Here is a 16400-nt window from a genome sequence, read left to right as displayed (position 1 = left end):
CTATTCAAATACTCTAATCTCCTCGAAATCCAAACCTCGGCGCCTACAAAGTGCCATATATACTTTAAACTGTTCCGCCCGCTGCATATTCATAAGGAGGGCCGCAAATCTGATCTCGGCCTCTGCTCCTGACCTTCTTCTCTCTCTGCATTCATTCTTTTTTACTTCTTAAATTTTAATGCCGAAATTAGGCATGGGCACGAAGAAGAAATACACAGGGATGCACACTGAGAGGAGGTAAGAGAATGTATCTCCGTACGCGTCCGGGGGTGACGCTTCACTGTCTTAATGGGAAACGCGGCTCAGTTTTTTTCACAGACAAGAACAAAAGAACCTAATAGGATTTATGGTATTTCAGGATAAAAAAAAAAAAAAACAGGAACAAAAAACGGGTGAAAATAAACTCCACACCCAGACTGATGGGAAACTGCTGTATTCATGCAATGCAGGCCAAGGCAGCCACCACATATACCCACTGCCAACTCAGATCTCACGATTTCCGCTACATATAGGCCATGTCTTTGACAGACGGCTAGAACAAACACACACTTGCTGCTGCTGATGTCACTTGTGTATTACAGAGCCTGAGAATGTAATCTGAGCTGGCCTTGTGCAAGACCGGCAACAAAGCGGCAGCATGTTTTTTTCCAGGCCTTAGCGAAGTAAAGTAGGACATTTTCAGCTAATGCTGCACACACTCCTTTTCACACAAGAAAACATTTGCAAGGAATTCAAGTTGACAATATAATGCTTGTGTGAACTCTGGAATTCAGCATTTACTGTTATTATGTCTTTTATTTATTTACGTTCATTCAGAACTTTACAATTGCCCTTTGAAGCAGACAGCACAGTGTTACACACTACTACACCATCTGTGTTTTGAGTTATAGTCAACTGTTAGATATAAAACTTTTTAACAATTACTGTGTCAAAACACCTGTCTTTAGTTTTCTGGACTGGTAATAGTTGAGCATTAGATCAAGTCATCGTCAGCATAACTGTTTCTTTGTAGATTGTAAAACTACACATAATATGGAAATAAACTTTGCTAAATTTTAATAGCATCTCAATATCATACAGTATTTTTGAAGAAAAGAGTGCTAAAGACCCTAACTGTCTCTCATTTTCAGAGTTGTTCAAAATGCATCTTCACTTGTCTTCATTATAAGCTAGGGTCAACCAACATTTTGCCACTCAGCTGCGTTCTCTTGAAGTTTAACCACATTCATAATCTGGATAAGCATTAGACTGCAGCTGTCACCATGTGAAATATACACTTGTTATTTAGACAGTGTTTGGTATCCTTCCTTAAAACAGTAAAAGCAAAAGATTTTGTATGTAAGCCATTGAGAGACATGGACTTACACTAAGGCCATCATACAAAAATATAGCATTATTATCTATAATGAATTTCCTCCTTTGCTTTCTGAACCACAGTATCCACAGACCACCGGAATTTTACAAACATGTTATCAGCTAAACACTCAACCCCTCCCCATAACACCAAAACAAGTTCATTTATTCAGGATAAATAATCAGACATTCAGCTTAACACCTGACAACTGGCCAGTCACACCGCTGAAACATGACCCGTAGACAATCACACTACAGGGAAACTTGACAAATGGCCAATCAAACCACTGTGACCAATCACTTCACTGTGAAACCTGAACAGTGACCAATTACACTACTGTGAAAGGTGACTAGTAACCAATCACTCCACATAACTCAAACAGCCTCAGCTTTTCACTCCCTGCTTCATCATACAGCAACAAAATTGAATTTATTGTAGACTGAAATCACTCATTACTTTTGAGTTACATAAAACTAATACAGTATGACAAACTTTATATTGTCAAATATTGTCCTTAAACCACTTAAATGCCTGAACAATCCCACAATGTCCAAGACAAGCCACAAGCAGTATAAACTGACCCCTCCACAAATCAACATCCCCAAACAGAACAGGGAGGTGATATTTCTGTCATAGTTAAATTACTGAAACCGAATCTGATCTGATTTAGCCTTAGAAAAACTCCAGGCATCTCAAATGAAACCTGAAACTCATGGAGCTCACAATAAAGCAAAAATGAGGGTTCAATTAATGAAATTATACCAAATATGACACATGCTATTCATCTTCACTGTCAACCTTTTCCTTCTATGCACATTCCCGCATCCCTACCAAAGTGCCAGGAGATGACAATACCAAAATTGGCGCTAGTACCACAAAGCCTCAATCATGGAAATGGCAGTACTGTCCTATTTTTGGAATTGCAGTACTTTGTTGGTAACGGTATCATTGTGCAGCTCCTCTAGAGGTATACATGGCAAAGACATGATGCTCAACTGCAGCTTGCGTAGCCATACCAGTGCTGTGGGCCTTGGTCTCCACATCTGGCTGAGATGTAGCAGATGATCCTCTAGTCCTCACAGCTGCAGAGGCTTTCAGTTCTAAACAAGGAGTTATCGGAGCTAAACAGCACTCATCACTATTAATCTATGTGGAAAATTCCTGAGAGCACAGCTGCATGTAACAAGTTTGCTGAGCAGTGTAAGCAAAACAAAAAAAATCCACAATCATGGTGGATTCCATAGCATCAGTAAGGTCTTGGACAAGTACAGACTTCACTGGAATACAGGACAGATCATACTTGGAAAGGCTGTGCTGGTTGGCGCACACATGGGCACAGCCCAACAGGCCTACAACTCGAGCCAGAACATTTTTTTTAGCGATCTCAGTTGAGCATTACATATCTATGTGGCCCTTAGGTGGATAGCAGTGATTTTAAGAACCCAGCATGCACTGCTGCCAAATTCCAAACCAGCCCCAAAACTAGAGTCACACTTGGCAGGATAAAGACCGCTGCCACCCTTGTCTTTTCAGCCCAAATCTGCTATTATGATGTGCATATGTGTACATGTATACGTGTCTTGGGATAACGACCTTTTAATTCACTCTGGATAGGAATCACCAAATAAATAATTGATCACTTCTCTCTCAGCAAATGGACAACTATTTCAGGTTCTTTCCAGATCCATCAATCAATTTCCACAACCCTGTTCAGAGTCAGACAGACGGCCGACGACAAAAAGGACAATTACCAAACAGTGGCAGAGGTAATAAATGTCTCAGACTGGTCCAAATGAACCAGATGAAATCAAAGGTCATGAGAAAGTCTGAGTACTTATCCACACTTTGCCTTCTGCAGCCTTGAAAAGTAGAATATTCTGTACTGGTAAGTCTATACAGAAAAGTATTATAGGCAGAAGACATTGCATTATGTAAGACACTGTGATGCATCTTAAGGATATTGTTTATCAGAGTAGTATCAGTTATTCCAATAATATACTGCCAGACTCAGACTGCCAATGCAGCATACAATTTCAAGACAAAACCAGGAAACACACAGGATGGACTATAGCAGCACAGACACATTAACTTTATATAGGCTACAAGCAATTTGCACCACATGCACACACACACACACATACACACGTGCACAACCATTGTTCAAGGACAATAACAGCTGGTCAAGGCAATTAACACATCCAAACACAGACAGATCATTTCATATGAGGCTTCTCATTTGGGTTTTGAAGGACATATGAAAAACCCAGACAGAGCTATTCACTATGTAAATACAGAAATGGGAAAACTAAACACCAGTAGCATTTAAATGGCACACTGCAGGCTTTCAATTCTTTATCACTCGCAACAGCAGCACATTTTCATTTCAGCTGACGGAGACAGAAAAAACAAAAAGGGCATCTTTTCAGAAGAGAGCTCAAATCAGATTTTGGCAGCCTGATATGCAGTTTATATATTCCCTGTGTATTTCCCGATGTACATATGGTCTAAAATGGGGGGGGAAATGAGTGTTGACTAAGCAGAACATGCATAGAAACAATAAGCATCCAACTGCAGATTATGGATACAGATGAATCACATCCTTTAGGCTCATTCCTCCACACCCTCGGTGCTTTGGAATGGCAGAACTGTCACCACAACACAGTGTGCGGGAGACCCCGCTGTTCCAAATCACTGTTTACGGAGCAATTAAGGAGACAGGCTGCTTTAATTGTAGGCCTCACAACCTCAACTGTTTCAAAGCCCCCCCCCCCTTTCACAAACTGTGACGTGTGAGGGGAAATTGTCTTCGGTCAAACAGGGAGGAACTGTGTAAACACAGTTCACTACTGATCCAATCTGCCCAACGTGTCATTCATTTTCACTTTTTTTAAAGAAACGGACACTGTCTACAACTCAGCATAACATTTTAGATATTTTTCTTCACATATATGTTTATCGTAAATTTCCTGTTTCTTCCTATTTGAGGTTTTCCAACAGAGACCATTTAAGTCTGGTGGAAATCTTCACCCTACTAAGCTTTGGTTTTTCTGTATTTGGATTTTTCGTGAAAGTTGACAGTCCGATCACTATACTGGATTCTCTTCGAGTTCAGATTTACACTCCACTTCCACTCCAGAAGGCGAGTCCCTCCATACATTTGATTTACAGCATAACCCAATGCTGCATAAACCATATAATAAACCTTTGCGCCCAGTAATCTCTAGCAGTAGGGAAGAAAACTATTTTGCCATTAGCCCTGGCTATTTCTGCCCGACGGAGAAATGTGAGCTTTAAATTCATTTAGAAGGAGGCTCTGTTTACATGCTGGAGAAATAATCAGCCTGCGCTACAAGACAAGGGACCCGTAAAGCCAATAAGAGCTACCGGTCTTTATAGTTCCCCACAGAGTTGTTGTAGGCATGCTCGTGGGGGGGATTGCATTTTAAAACACTTTGTTCTGAAGAGCATCCTTGAGCCCTTCTGTGGAGATATTTATAGCTGTAAGCCAGCCATATAACAGCCCCGGTCTTGTAGTTACAGGCAGACTGTTCAGGGTGGCAGAGGACAGGCTGACCACTTCAGATGCTTCATGGGGAAAAAAATCTTGTCCTTCATTCTGCACCCTGCCATTGTTTGGGGACATGGCCCTGCCTCATGTTTCGAAAGAATTACGAGCTAAATGTGTCTTTTGCCTATTTTTCAAATGCATTGTGGGAAAACTAAAACCTTAATGGACCCACAATAACTCTAAAGGGTATGATTACAGTTAGGCTATACATTTACAGAAATTCTCTGAGAGCACCATTTATACGGTTTCTTATAAAATACGTGGCCTGAACACTTAATACTTCCTGTTCTTTGAGGCCTCACTGAGATTATCCCAATAAGATATGCAGAAACAAATATCGCTGAACACTAGTTAATACCCCCACGGCTGTGCAGACAAAATTGGATATATGGTTTTAGGCAGGTGGTGATATCGGCAGGATCAGCATATAGGCTTTATGTTGAAATCTGTGGCAGGTGGTTTAAAACACCTGAAGAAATATGAAGCAGATTAGGGTATTATGCAGTAGAATGGTAAAGGGCATCTGGACTGATTCTATGAGGAAAATAACAGAGAAAATAACACCCAGGAACTAAACATACATTCATAGACCAGCCTTAAAGTACAATGAGTCTGATTAAGTTTTCTCAGTTACATGGTCAAATACAAGCATTTTTTATCAGACAGCTAAACATCTGTGTTAAATAATAACTGTATTCGCAAATAATAAATGGTTTTCCGTTTCCTCAGAAAACAGCTCAGGGTACTTCTTAGATGACGCAGACATGCCTGCCCTGATAGAGGAAGCCAGCAAGACTGTACTGAACAATCAACTCAAGACACAGTTAACAGAGGGGGACTGGATGGCTTTTATAGTAACTGCACATGATCGCTGTCTTGGAAAAAGTGAGGCAAGATCGCTTCTGACTCACATCAATATACGCATGCAAATGAAACACACTGACTATTTGCTTTTAATTAATTTCTGCACGGAGGCGTTCTGAAGTAGAATACACAATAATCAGGATGTGAAGGCTCTAGAGAGTCCTCTCCTATCACGGGGCTCTTTCTTTCATTAAACTGAAAATTAAAACAACCTACCACCGCACAATCAGTCATTACTAAGAGCAACAACTTATTGGGGAGTTCCGCTGTTGATATAAAAAAGCAAAGCTAAGGGGAACAATATCAACTTTTCAGTATATATCACCACAGCAGGCTTAAAAAGCTGCAATGTTAGAGGTTAGAAATGGTCACGATTGGTCTGAAACACTCACCTCTCCTCACAACCTTAACTTATAACTTACAAAATGAAAAGGCTTGTTTCTCATTGAATAACATTTCATCTCTCTATGGACTACAGCTAATGTATGTGGTAGTAAAATAACAATATGCCTTGTTTACAATCACAAGTATCAGATAATCATCTATTACCCACAATGCTTTTCAGGCATCTGCAGTAGACAGTCTCATTACATCCACTGGCTTCTTACATGTTCAGATTGGACACATGTGACACAGCATATCATGTACAACACGATACGTTTTTCTTTAAACAGATGACTCCTGATGAAACTTCACTGAGGAAAAAGTGATGTGTAGTGTGTAGCCGGGGAAATTTCACCAAATACAGACAGACAGCAAGGCGCTGGTGCGCCTTTGACACAGATTTAGTAAAGTAAAGAGCTTTCATTATTAATGGTGGTAATCTTTTCTATGGGACAGGAAAGAGGAAAGGAAGTACAGTAATATGGCGACATAGCAAAGAGTCTCCCATCTCTGTCTTACAATCCAGAAGAGGTTAAAGCAGGTTAAAACAACAGGGTCTGCTTCCTACCCCAAACCCCTGAAAACAAGTAGAGATTCAGCAGAGAGGATGGAGCTGCATTCAGATCTGTGCTAAAAGGCCAGGCGATGGAGCTGCATTCAGATCTGTGCTAAAAGGCCAGTGCAACTCAGGTTGCATGTTGTTCCATTATAAGGATGGCTAAAAACAGCTCTTCAATATTTCAGATCTTTATGCAGAGGCACAATACTGTACCTGGTGCATAATGAAAATGGACTTTTTTTAATGCAAGTGATTCCTCCTGAAAAGCAAGAAACATCAAAGGCCAGCCACATGAGGATTCAAGATTCATTGTTCCCACCAATGAGGACATGATTAAGTACAATACACAACTTTCTTATGAGCGACATAAAATACTCAAGTGTTTGTAAACTGCTACTATGTGGGCCTGCTGAAGAGTTTTGTAACAGTTTCACTTGAACTTGAAGGCACTCTGAAAGGAGTAATTGCTGTAAACCTCTCCATGGCTTTTCACTTAGAAAGAGCAACCCCAAATACCATGTTGACCCACTGTTTAATTTTGAATACTATGCTGCACCCTGACTGCAGTTTCTTAATGACCCGAAGAAAGCCGCAAATCATAAATTACACAGGCATCAAAATTAAGGCAACGCGGCCGCACTTCTCTCGCCAGAGTATCCATCCTGTGGTCTCGCAGAATAAGATCCTCTTTTAATCTTAGGCGTGCCTGAAACAAACTGCCTCATTGAAAGCCATTCTCTTCTCCCTGATTACCACTTATCTCATTTTGCCTCATTAGCGAGTGCTATTTTAGGCAGCGTTTCAAACAAATTGAAATCCGTGGCGCAGGGTCCTCTGTCAGGGATCGACAATTCCGCCAGTGACCCTTGTCTGACTCCGCATCTCCTGCCTAAACGGAGAGGACGTCTCATTTCAGGGATGGTGAGAGATAAACATTGGTTTTTACTGGCCAATCAGAAGAGCGGCCAATCACAGCTCGCTGACCGCTTGACGTGCTTCCCAGGGGTACAAAAAAAAAAACACAAAAAAGGCCAGCCTGGAAAAAAAATTCAAAACCGCGCTGTAGGGCTGTGCTGTCACATGCGAAAAGACCAAGGCCTGGACTTCTCGCCACCCGCTGGCCCCATGTCCAGTGTCAAGGCTGTGTCTGCAAACACAGAAGCTTTGCTGTGTGGGAGGGCTTCACCCCTGGGAGCAATCGGTTTGTCTTAGCCTTCGTTGGGGCTGGTAATCCGGCAGAAATCCCGTGTCTCCGTGGTTTTCCCACAAATGGAAAGGGAGTGGACCATGCGGTGGAAACAAAGGGAACAAGGCTGGAGACACGCAGGGGCTACGAGAGCTTGGCTTATGCTGCGTATCTGCATGTCTGACGGTGATTTGCATTTGGATTCAGGACCGGCTTTTCCTTTGAAGAGGTGGCTGCCAATAAATCCCGAAGGAAAAAAAAAAAATCAGACTGATCGCCGCACAGCTGGAGATAAATCCAAACTCCGAACACAGCTGGCCAATAAGAAATAAATGTGACGCATGCAAAGGGGACAAACACACACATTGGCATTTGGACTTAACCTGAGACGTACCACGAGCACCAGACCTTTAAAGAAAATGGCATCTTTTGTAGGGTTTTGTAATGATACTAACCTTATTGAGCTGACTTCTTCCCTTTTCTTGTTTGTGGAGGGGACATTTACCTTGAGAAACCCCAGTAGCAGAAGAAATTATAACAAAAACACATCTATTCTCTACATGACCTGCCTCGCTCCACCCCCCCATCCCCATCCCCCCCCCGACTACACGCCACCCCAAACTTCCACCCCTAACCTCCGAAAAACTGAAAACAGGGATAACTGTCATAAAAAATGATGACGAGGGCGAACTCTGACGCTACACCCTGTGCTTAATGCCTCCCTGGGTAGCATCCAGCAGTCAGAGAAAATAAAGCCGTGCCTGGCCATCTGTTGTCCTGTGTGCCTACCAGAAGCTCTTGATAAATGTGCTGATAACAATGAGAATTGAGCGGAACCCAGCCTGGAAAGGGAAAGGCAGAGAGCAGCCTGGGCCCCTTCGCTCCTCCGGGCTTGGCTTCAATACCAAACGCGCTGCTCAAACTACAGGCTTTGCTGATCTCACAGAGCAGCCACTCTCAGTATTAAACCTCCTGACGTTATCTTGCGGTGCACATCAATCTAGCAGCAAAAATAAAAGAGAACAATATGGTGCATCAGAGCACAACTGTGTTTATTGTCTGCGCTCAACACTTTGTCACAAACGAGCCCTTTGACTGGCATAACCGACTTGTTTAGATTGGGAGTTAATTACATGCGCCACAACTACGTTTATAGAACTGTGCCTCAACCGCCAATTGTGGCTTTGCAACCTAATTAGGAAGATTGTGAATTTGTCAAATCGAATGAAACTACAGCATAAAAAAGAAAACTAAATACAGACAACAAAAAATATAGGACAGCCTTTTGTGGTGCAGTATTACACGCATAATTATGGATGCCACGCTTCATTATGAAAAATAAACTAATTTCAGGAAGCATGTGCGTAAGTGAACTACTGCAACACAGAAACAGAGTGTTAAAATGAAGATTTTATTTTCCCAAGATCAACAGGAAATACTGACATAGTGCTTTGCGGGGGCAGCACACAGATGATGTTCAAACAGCAAAGGGACACATTAGCGCAGGGTAAAAGTTCATTAACTCAAGTCTGCTAACACACTATTTTGATAGAACTATAACTCTCAATCTCAACTCTGATTTCTTTATGAACCCAAGTGAAGCGTAATTCGGCTTCAGCAGTATTTAGTGAGCTCAAGCGGACAAGCAGAGCCCAGTGGACTGGCTGTGAGACACAACATAACTGGCCCATCTGGTAATGTGTCACTGATCCCTGGTTTCCATACCTGAGATCTGCCCACTGGGATGTGTCTTTAATAAAGAGGGGACCATGGAAGACCCGTTCTCCCCATCGGGCAATCCATGTTTCAAATACATCCATCATAAGCTGTCCAAGCTGAGCTCGTATCTGCCACACACCATCGTTTCAGAGCAAAGTTTCTACATGTACTTTTTGCTATTAATCATCATAAAAAGCCCTTCATAAGAAGGAATACTATACATTACTTTTTCATGTTGCATTTATTTAGCTATTTTTTTAATATACACTATAGCCCATTTCTATGGAAAGCATATGGCTAATATCCAAGAGCTCAATGGGATCTGAACTCACAACCCTGTGTTTACAAGTGCACCTCCTCAACCACTATGCTACAATGCTGCTAGGTCCTCTGTGACCACCACCAGGGGTGCCTTAGCTGCCCATGGTAAGTCTACCACGCAGACATACATGGAAGCTTGTGCATGAGAGAACACATTCTTGTGATCTAGTGTTATTTTCTTCTTTGTCTTCCATTGAATACAGCCCAAAAAACACTTACAAAACATAATTAGAGGCATGCATTAAGCCCATACACATCTGGAGGGCTTCAATCTGACTAATTGTCACGGTTGGTAATTAAAAGGTTTGCAAATCAAAACGCAAGGAAGCTGCTACATGGGGAAAACAGAGCACTGGGACATCATGCTGTCACAGTGCATCCCATTTTCCACACACACACACACACACACACACACACACACACACACACACACACACACATGCATGCACACACACGCACACACTCACAGGCACGCACACACAAAGAGGTGGTTTGGATTCAGACAGCATTCAGTATCAGATTCAGGCCATCCATGTGACACAGGCACTTCTGCAGGGTCACGCTTTTCCGTCTGAAAACAAGGCTTTTCCTTAGTGTGGTTCTTCACTTCAAACCAGCAGGGCAGCTGCTGAAATGAAGACTTAGCACAAGGGGACAACAGCAAAACAAAATCATAAATCACAATCCAGCAATCCAGAAATCCAGAGCTTTTTTTCTCCTCAGGCTCAGATAGCTCTGGTTTCTATCAACACCTCCAGTGAGATTAGAGATTAGGAAGGGTTTTTTTTGTTGTTGTTTGTTCTTCTAAAGGCCTTTAAATTAAAGAACTGCCAAACACCTAAACCCAATGACATTTAAAAAAAACATGTCACAATGAAAAGTGTCACAGACTGTAGAGTTCAGGAAATAATTTGAATATTTCTGCATCAGGATTTGATAGACCTATTTAAACTGCATTTTGAGGGCTGGGTCTGAAACTGGATGCATACGTAAATGCCGTGGGTCAGTTTGAATTAATTATCACAGTGTAAATCATTCCGTCTACAGGAAATCAGTAAGCGAATGAAGCCATTCCTCTTGCTGGTTATCGATCAGAGCTGCCGTCTCTCCGGCAGAGATTAGTCAGAACCCCCTCACTCCCCAGCCCAGCAGCTACCCCCCCACCCCACCCCACCCCACCCCCGCCCCCCTTCCGTTCCTCCTCTTCTTCAGTCAAAAGCCTGAAATAAATCCGGGTCTCTGACTCCAAGCATGAGAGGGAGAGAAATCCACATGATCCGGCCAGATCAACCTGTGTTATTAATGTCGCAGATGAGCCCATTCAAGGACACAGGGAACCCTGACTCGGGTTCCAGTGGCCGGCATGCATGAGAGAGCACACTGTTGTCTCACCAAACAGAGCCAATTTTTAGAGCAATATTTGAACGAGCATCTAATTACAATGCCACAAAGGGAAATGTTTTCATATGCGATTTGTTCAGTATCTCATGAAAATGACAGACAATGCTTAGATGATCAAGGACTACAATGTCATCTGTACTTGTAGTATGTGGAAACAGTGAATGGTAAGTACATTAAAACATGAATAAGGCATACACATTTTCACATGTGTTAATGTTCAGTATATGGATCACTCTAAATATAGTAAATAGTTGTATGCATATTGTAAAATACGATTCTATGTACGCAACAACATGAAGTTACATAAAAGCAGGCCTACTAATACTGAAGTGCCAACAGCCTTGCCAAAAAATTAACCCCACTCCTTATATTCTTGCATTCATCTATTAAAACACAGGCTTTGATTTGATTTTCAAGGGTTGTACAAACCTTTGCACACTTGAATACAAGTGGTTCTCTTCCCATACATCCTTTGAGATTTCCGTGTTTAGATGCCACTCCATTGCATCAATCACACCACAATGCACATAAGCTGTCGCTAGAGCAACCACGCAGAACTGTTGCTTCTCATGTTCCCCATGCAGAAAACCGCATTCCTGGGATTGCATCATTTTAATGTCAGGGTATCTGACAGACCGGTGGCATTTCACAGCAAGTACAGGCAAACTCTGCAGCTAAAATAACTTACCAACCTGAAACAAAACGCACCAGAGGGAGTGGAAGGGAATTAGGTGTGGGATCGACAAGAGCACAATACACCAATATGTAAACGCAAGGCGTGCAGTGTATGGAACATTAACTGAAAGGGAGTGCATTTTGTTCAATAATTAGCCAGATTACAAAAACAATATATACATAAAAGAAAACACTGGAAGCTGGAGCCACTTTGGAGCCGAATGCACTTAAGGGCACTTGAAGAACGGGCCGTCTGCCATTGTGCTGGCCGCACATGCAGAATGCTGTGGTCACAGATCCCTGACACTGCCTGAGGCCAGGTCGATGAGTAACTCCACTTTAAAGTGGCCTTTGGTTTGCTTCCCTCACAGAGGCAGACGCCGCCCCACCCCACACGGAATCCCCACAACGTGATCAGAGGTTCAGAAATGTGCAAGCATGGTTTTGATTTTAGAGGTGAGATGCAAGCAGGACAGAGACTCATGCAATTTACAGGCCTGAAAGAGATCATGTGACACTCAGACATGAGCCTGGCAATGAACAGTGTACTTGTATGTACACTGAACTGTGTGAACCTGTCACTTGTATGAACAGTGGAACATCTACGATCCTGCTGCCAAATGTACACTGCACATTATTAGCTGGTATTGCTGGAATATCCAAAGCACAAATGCTATGAAAAATGTATCCCCTTCAGCATCTTTTCTGGCTGCTTCGAGTAGGTGATTGAGCAAACAGGCCTCCCCCATAATGTGCATGTTTTACATCGTTAAAAAGGAGACACTCCCCAGCCTTCAGCAAATCTGATCAATCAAACTGACAAGAAATCAGTTACTTGGATCAAGATGAGTAACGTCCTAGGGTGACTCACCTTGTTGGAGTAGGGCGGCTTGCTGAGGTTAATTCCATCTCGGATGAGTTTATCCCTAATCATTATCTTCAGCTTCAGCTTGGGGTAAATGACCAGTTCTTTCCGATTACCAAGCGTCAGGTTCCTGTTTGCACCTAGGTAGCCCAGGTTTCTTCCCACCCGGTCACTGTTTGGTTCAGTCCATGACTTCGACCCCCGGAGTTTGGTCTCGTACTGCTCCACCATGTGGCTGGTGTAGATATCGGAGGGAGGGGGCATCGGCTCCAGCGTAAAGTACAGCCCGGTGGCCGTCTCTTTGTCCTCTTCCTTCAGCCTCTGCACCGCGTCGTGTATCCTCTGCCGGTGGTGCGGGATGTAAACCCCGATGGCATCCAGGTCTGGATCTCCAATTTGTTTACAAACTTCCAAATCGTCATAACCATTATCAACAAAGGATTCGACGTACTGACAGAGCTGTAAGGTCTTCAGCCACTCATACACAATATTGGGACCGCTGCTCATCATTTTGGGGCGTGAAAGTAGAAAGCCAAATGAGAAACACCTCACCCTTGGCTTTATATCCCTCAAAAAACGATTATTTAGAGTGGACAATGCGGTGGCAATCCAAAATTGCGAGACGTTTCCAGGAGGTGCGTTAAACCTTGGGAAAAACCCCGGTGAAACACGATTCTGTCATCATTTAATTCCACTCTTCTACGTCCCTGAAAGACGGCGTGCGCATTCGAAGGTATTCAATTATGGCAGCAGTTTATAAATTCCACTTCGTTGTAAATGTTATCCTCGATGGTCTTATTACTGTTGAAAAATGCATCCAAATTTGCCCAAACACCGCACTGTCACAAATCTCCGGAATCAAATACGCCAATCGAAGTTTGCTGTGTTCAGGGCGCTTGGAGTTTGACACTTCAGTGCTAGAAACGCTGTTGTCAAAATTCGCAAACATGCAGGCTATCCATAAATTGAGTCCAGACCCTTCCTTTCGCTCATTGCAAAGTTCAGCTACATATCATCTCATATGTCACTATCAAGTCTACAGAGACACTGATGTGCTGCTAGTCGCCGCAAACACCTGGTCAACTCCTCCGAACGTTGCGCGAGAATCAGAATGGAATGTTACAAGTTCAAGTTCTCGGTTTTCGCTTGCGTTCCAACTGTTAATCCGATTGGCTGCATTGTAAAACGCTGTCTAATTCCAGTGTTTCTGTACTATTACTCGTTTCTAAGCTTATAGTTAATTTACTGTCAGAAGTTGCACTGTGCTTGTTTTACTGTCCACACATTCTTTCTCACCTTTCTTGCTCCTAAATCTCTACGTCCAGACAACCAGCTTTGATCCCGCTCCCCAGACGAAGTGCACTGCGTGTCTCTTCTTTTCAATGAATTGTTGCTCGCTTGCGCACCTCTCTCAGCATTCTGTGTCTAAACGATCCGGGAATGCAAATACTCCCAGCCGGATTCGCTATTAACGCACTAAACACTGCAAATTAAGCTACATTTCTAACGCCCTCGTAAAAACCAGCAGAATATTTCCACAGTGATCAGTCTCTCCATGCTTGATGACATGTCCACATCGTCCAAACTTCTCAGGAGCGTTCAATATTGAAAACCTCGTTGGCTGTATCCCTCTTTTCAAAGATGTCATGCAAAACCGAAGCCCCAGGTCAGACAATACTGACTCGTGCAAACTTTACTTCAAGGGAGACGAAGAACGGTTTCACGTCCAAACGAATCTAGTGCAGGAGAACGTTTACTTATTGTTTGTTTCGCGAGGCGCCTCTCCTCTCCCCTCTTCAGCCTGAAGTTGCTCTCCGTTTTCCTCTCTGTTCTCGCTTTTTTATACACTCTAATACTGATTCTTGCACTGCTAACTCAATAACACACTTGCGCCCCCTGTCTTTGCACTAAAAAAGCTGCATCAGTTCTGGTGGAAGATAAAACGGCACATGTCAATGCCTCGCCCCCCGAATCACGCCATCGAATCTTTACTTTACCTTCCCAGCTTGATGACCGCAAGGTGTATTTGGTGTTATTAACATAGAAGCCATAAGTGCTTGTATTTTTGCACAGTGCACATTTCTTGCACTGAAAATATCCAATTACTGAATGCCCCTGCATATTAATTCTACTCCCATGAAAAACAAGACATGATTAGCATCAATGTTTGTCATTATTTTGTCATTATAGCAAGCACGACCAAATATGTGGCTTGTGACAGCAGAAATTTTCATCTTCTGGGAAGAAACATTCCTCCACTGGAAGCTGTATCAGGCACGAGCATTGTCAATCACACTCTTTGGTGAATCTTTACATGCACAGGCATAGAGGGTCATAATAAAACAATCAGGTGCACTGTCTCAGTGATGATAGTATTCCACAGAACTGAACACTTCATATGTGCTGTCTTTTTCTAGAAATCACTCAACATGCTGCAAATGAACATTATTACAGCAAGAGGGAGTGGTCAGCCCTCATAAGCCATTTTCCCTATATAAAATCAGCAGAATCTCCAAGTGATTTTAATATATATTCCAAACGTAGACCAAAACAACAGTGTGACATCACATTGCTAAGAAGATCAGAACAAAGCAGGACATTGTAGTAATAAGCTGAGGACAGGTGTTAGTTACCTCCAGACAGGAGGCAAGGCTTTAGGCGATGACAGAAGGTGGAAAGAGAGTCTGCTGTTCTAGTGATGATGACTAATTTATTCCAGCTCTCTGGGGTGGGTGATGACAATGGATGGACGAGAAGAGGCTTGCATATATTAATTTGTGGAAATGGGGCTCCAGAATGTGCCCTGGATAAGGACACACACTGAGTATTTTTAAAAACGGGCGATGGGGAGCTAGGATATTCAGCCAGAGGAGAAAGACACGCAGGCTGTTGGGAAAGATGAAGCACCTTAGAGGAAAGTGGGGCTGTTGGTGTGCCAGTCTGTGAGGGCAAGACGTTTGATTCTGATGTGGGCTGCACATGGCAGCCAGTCAGGAGAGGGTTGATGGTGGGGATGGGTTTGAACAGGTGGGCGGGGTGTGTGTGTGTGTGTGTGTGTGTATTGGGGGGGGGGGGGGGGGGGGGGCAGTCATGAAGGATGAAAAAGAACAAGTGGGGTGTGTCACACTTTGGATGAGTAGGAGGGGTCAAGAAAGGGGGTGGCGTAAGTTGGCAACCGAGCGGATTCATCTTATGTCAGTCAGGATGAATCAGCAGGAGAGAGACAGCCGCATGGTATTCTAGGAGACAGTTTGTTTTGGAGTCAATCCTGACTCCAACATGAGGTGGTGTTGATGGGGGTCAGCAAGGTCATCTCTAGGAAGAGCACCATGTCTGCTATGGGTCTTTCTAACTGTCATTGGTAAAGTAAACAAAAAGGCTGAATAAAGCTCCCAATATTTTGTTGATCTAATCTGTCCTAGTTGATGAATTATACTCTGGTAATGTTGCTAAGACATTGTAGCCATATTGTAATTTCAATATGTTGGTAACTCATGCATACAT

The 16400-nt window shown here is 42.9% G+C and overlaps 1 protein-coding gene across 2 annotated transcripts in view; it reads right to left on the bottom strand.

Moving 5' to 3' along the window:
• sash1a (SAM and SH3 domain containing 1a) overlaps window positions 1–14697 on the bottom strand; it is a 271804-nt gene extending 257107 nt beyond the window's left edge. For both annotated transcript variants that reach the window (XM_036549602.1, XM_036549604.1), the window contains exon 1: window positions 12903–14697. In XM_036549602.1, coding sequence (XP_036405495.1) covers window positions 12903–13406 — 504 coding nt within the window. In that variant the 5' untranslated portion in view covers window positions 13407–14697. The remainder of the gene's footprint in view (window positions 1–12902) is intronic.
• Window positions 14698–16400: the final 1703 nt, after the last annotated feature.

This window comes from Megalops cyprinoides, chromosome 17 (genome assembly GCF_013368585.1).
Source record: "Megalops cyprinoides isolate fMegCyp1 chromosome 17, fMegCyp1.pri, whole genome shotgun sequence".
Lineage (NCBI taxonomy): Eukaryota > Metazoa > Chordata > Actinopteri > Elopiformes > Megalopidae > Megalops > Megalops cyprinoides.
Note: the sequence above shows the minus strand (reverse complement) of the source record. Positions and strands in the feature narration are given on the sequence as shown.